Source organism: Bison bison, unplaced genomic scaffold (genome assembly GCF_000754665.1).
Source record: "Bison bison bison isolate TAMUID 2011002044 unplaced genomic scaffold, Bison_UMD1.0 scf7180017864371, whole genome shotgun sequence".
Lineage (NCBI taxonomy): Eukaryota > Metazoa > Chordata > Mammalia > Artiodactyla > Bovidae > Bison > Bison bison.
Window position 1 is genome coordinate 1,659,530 of NW_011494943.1, and position 3,593 is coordinate 1,663,122.

General features: G+C 52.6%; 1 protein-coding gene across 1 annotated transcript in view; it reads left to right on the forward strand.

Moving 5' to 3' along the window:
• The window catches only part of ARSG (arylsulfatase G), a 56,152-nt gene extending 52,595 nt beyond the window's left edge, over window positions 1-3,557 (forward strand). The window contains exon 11 of the mRNA XM_010856066.1: window positions 2,411-3,557. Within this exon, the coding sequence (XP_010854368.1) occupies window positions 2,411-2,685 (275 nt within the window). The 3' untranslated portion in view covers window positions 2,686-3,557. The remainder of the gene's footprint in view (window positions 1-2,410) is intronic.
• The last annotated feature ends 36 nt before the right edge of the window (window positions 3,558-3,593 follow it).

Below are 3,593 nucleotides of genomic sequence, written 5' to 3' on the forward strand. Positions count from 1 at the left end.
CTTCTTGGCTCACCCTGTGGGTGTCTTAAATGTTAACGTATTTTAGAAACCTGGTATCAGATCAGGGATGGTTCTTAAACCTTCCAGTGGCTTCTTGCTTCCAACTGAATTCAAATTCCCTCCATCCTGGGTCCCTGAATTTTTTTTTTTTTGGCTGCAGAGCATGGGGATCTTAGTTCCCCAACGGGGGATCAAACCCACGCCTCTTTTAGTGGAAGCAAAGAGTCTTAACCCCTGGGCCACCAGGGACGTCCTGTATTTTCGTTTCTTTTTAAAACAGTTTTATTTGTCTGTGGCCGTGCTGGGTCCTCTCTGCGTGCGAGGTCGTTCGCAGTTGCGGCAAGCAGGGGCTGCTGTTCGTCGCGGTGTCGGGCTTCTCACCGTGACGGCTTCTCTTGTTCCGGAGCGCGGGCTCTAGGGCACAGGGGCTTCAGTAACTGTGGACACGGTCTTGTTTGCCTCACGGACCAGGGACCAGACCTGTGTCCCCTGCACTGGCAGGCGGATTCTTATCCCCTGGACCACCAGGGAAGCCTGTCCTGTGCTTGTCTGGTCTTGGTTCCCCAAGAGCAATGACCCTCCTTGGCCTCCAGATTAAAATCCCTCTCAGCTTTTAAGGCCACCTGGATGGCAGAATGCCTTTTCATCTTCCCAGCTGGTAGGATATGGAGAACTCTGATATTTACCACATTTTACCATATATGCCAGTTATTTAAGTACATCTTTTATTTCTCCTAGTAGTTTTAAGCCCTCTAAACTCAGCTGGCCAGTGGTGCTAGTGGTAAAGAGCCTGCCTGCCAATGCTGGAGACCGAAGAATCATGGGTTTGATCCTGGATCAGGAACATCCCTGGTGGAGGAAATGGCAATCCACTCCAGTATTCTTGCTGTGAGCCTTGTGGGTTACAGTCCATGGGGTCGCAAGGAGTCGGACACAACTGAGCGTCTAAACACAAGCTCAACTCTGTAAGCTCTTTAATCTTTGTCCTCTTGATGTGCCTCGCACAGAATCTTGGATCTGGTAGGAACTCTAACACCTTTTTGTAATGAATGAAAAACAAGACCTCTCCCCACTCCATGCAAAAAAAAAAAACGCCCTTTCGAATCTGGGATCTGATATGGATTCCAGTTTGATTCAGTTATTTGAGTTAGAGCTTTCCAAAGAATTATATAATAAAGAACAAACATTATTTGCCTTGAGCATGAATAAGTGACCCCAAAGAAAATGTGTCATAAAAGCAAAACCAGTTCTTCTGAGTTCATCACTTGAGGAATATTAAAGCTGCCACAGGAATGTTGTACTCTCCGAGACCTAAAATGCAAACCACTCAGATATTTGTTATGCTTTCAGATGGGAAGCTCTAGATTACAGCCCTTACATTACTCTATCGAAGAGGTATGGTTTCTCCAGGCTGAGTTAATTTCAGAAGTCGCAACCCAGCCAGAAAGCCCTTGGCACCACAGTGCCGAGATCATACGACATAATCAGACTGTTGGAAATGATCACAGTCAGAAAGGAATTATGACCCCCAGGGGAGGTCTGCTCTTCTCTACAGTCACCCAGCTCCCGAGAGAGTTAGCAAAGGGAGAAGGGAGATGTCAACAGATGGGGTGAAAACTGTGAACAGGATGAAAGAGGACGCAGCCTGAGGGAGCTCTGATTCCTTCTCTCACTTCCCATCCTTGAAACTCTGCATCCGAATGACTTAAACCTGCTTTGGGCTGAGATGAATTGACACCTGCTTCATTAGACTGGAGAAAGACATATGTGTCCTGTGCTGAGGACGTGATTTTAGATTTTTCGGTGAACTAGGCTGTTGTTTATATTCATTGTTATGTGTGAGTCTGTTCTGTGACCCTGTGGACTTAGCCCACCAGGATTTCCTGTCCATGGGGTTCTCCAAGCAAGAATACTGGGCTGCCATTACCTTCTCCAGACAATCTTCCTCATCCAGGGATCAAACCCGAGTCTTCTGCATTGGAAAGGGGATTCTTTACCCTGAGCCACCAGGGTAGCCCCCTCACGGGCTGTTAATTACCACCTAATCTCCTTAAACTTGAGGAGGCTGGCTTTTATACTTGGTTAGAACTGGGCTCTGTTGAATTTTGTCCTTAATCTTAGGTAAATGTCTCCATCCTGGGACATAGTCTTCGCTCCTAGCATGAACGTTTAAGGACTTCAGTGGAGAACACGAAGTGTTTATCAGGCCTGTCTAGCTTAATAGCATTCACTGTGTGAGCTCCACATCCCCTCCTTGCTGAGCCCTTCAGACTTGTTGTGTGGGTGAACCGGTCTCTCCGCTGCACGCCGGTTCTGGGCTCACTCCAGTTAGCACTCAGAATTCATCGGGGTGCTCTGCACACCTCGGGCCGACGCTGGCTTGACGGGGTCTCTGCCGTCCCCTCCCCAGGCGGAGCCCGAGCCTGCGATGGGAGCGTCGGCCCCGAGCGGCACCACGAGCGCCCCCTCATCTTCGACCTGGAAGCTGACCTCGCGGAGGCCGCGCCACTGGACCGGGGCGGCGCGGAGTACCGGGCGGTGCTGCCCAGGGTCGCGGCGGCTCTCGCGGGCGTCCTCGCCGACATCGCCCGCGACCGCGTCTCGCGGGCGGATTACAGCCAGGATCCTTCCGTGCGCCCCTGCTGCGACCCCCGCCGCCCCGCCTGCCGCTGCCGGGCCGCGTGAGGGACGCACTGTACCAGGACGCCGCGGGTGCCTGCCCCCGCCGCGGCCCCGTGTGCTTTGAAGACGGGGCTCAGAGCTGTTTTGCAGGCACCGCTCTGCGTCCCCGTTTGAGAGCGCGCCGCGCCCGCGCTGTGAGCAAAGACAGGAGTCAGGAGTCAGACCAGCCTCTGAACTTGGGCGGTTATGTAACTGGACTCGCAGGCGGACGCTGAAGGAGGACCAGGCGAGACGTGAAGGTGCCTGCCTGGAACAGGACGTGACCCCGAGCAGCGCACAATACGCTTTAGTTCCTTTTTCTTTTTTTAAATGTACCCAGTTTTGCCGGCCCTTTGAACGGAGGCCCGTCCCTCTGGCGTCTCCAGCAGCCTCGCCCCGCCTTTCCTGCGCCCGCAGACCACCTGGGAGCTTGTGACCGTGCTGAGTGCGGCCAGGAGGCGGGGTGCAGACCGGAGACGCTTCGGCCGGGAGGCTCCCCCAGGGACGCCGGGGCAAGGTGGACGCAGACGTGACGCAGGCCCGCTTGTCTCCAAGCGGAAGCGCCACAGAAGCCTCCCCACCCCCCTCCATCCCTTCCACAGGCAAATGTCTGTCCTTTGCGGATTTTAGGAATTCTTCCTGCTTCCTCAAACCACAAAGAAGTACAATTTTAAAGCCTCAAAAGTGCATTGCCATGATTTTATTAGTGTCCTAAATGGGACTGAAAGGTCATAAATGATTCTGGTCACTGCAAACACCTTTTGCCTGGCTACAACAGCCTCTCTGAGTCACATACAAGGAATACAGTTCCGAGAGGTGTTCCTATAGGTACATTTTATACACAGCATACATGTTCAAAAGGATGCCCTTGTTCATTAAAGTTCGGGTTGTCGATGGGTATGGTTCGTTCCGGTGGACGCTGCAGCTGGGAA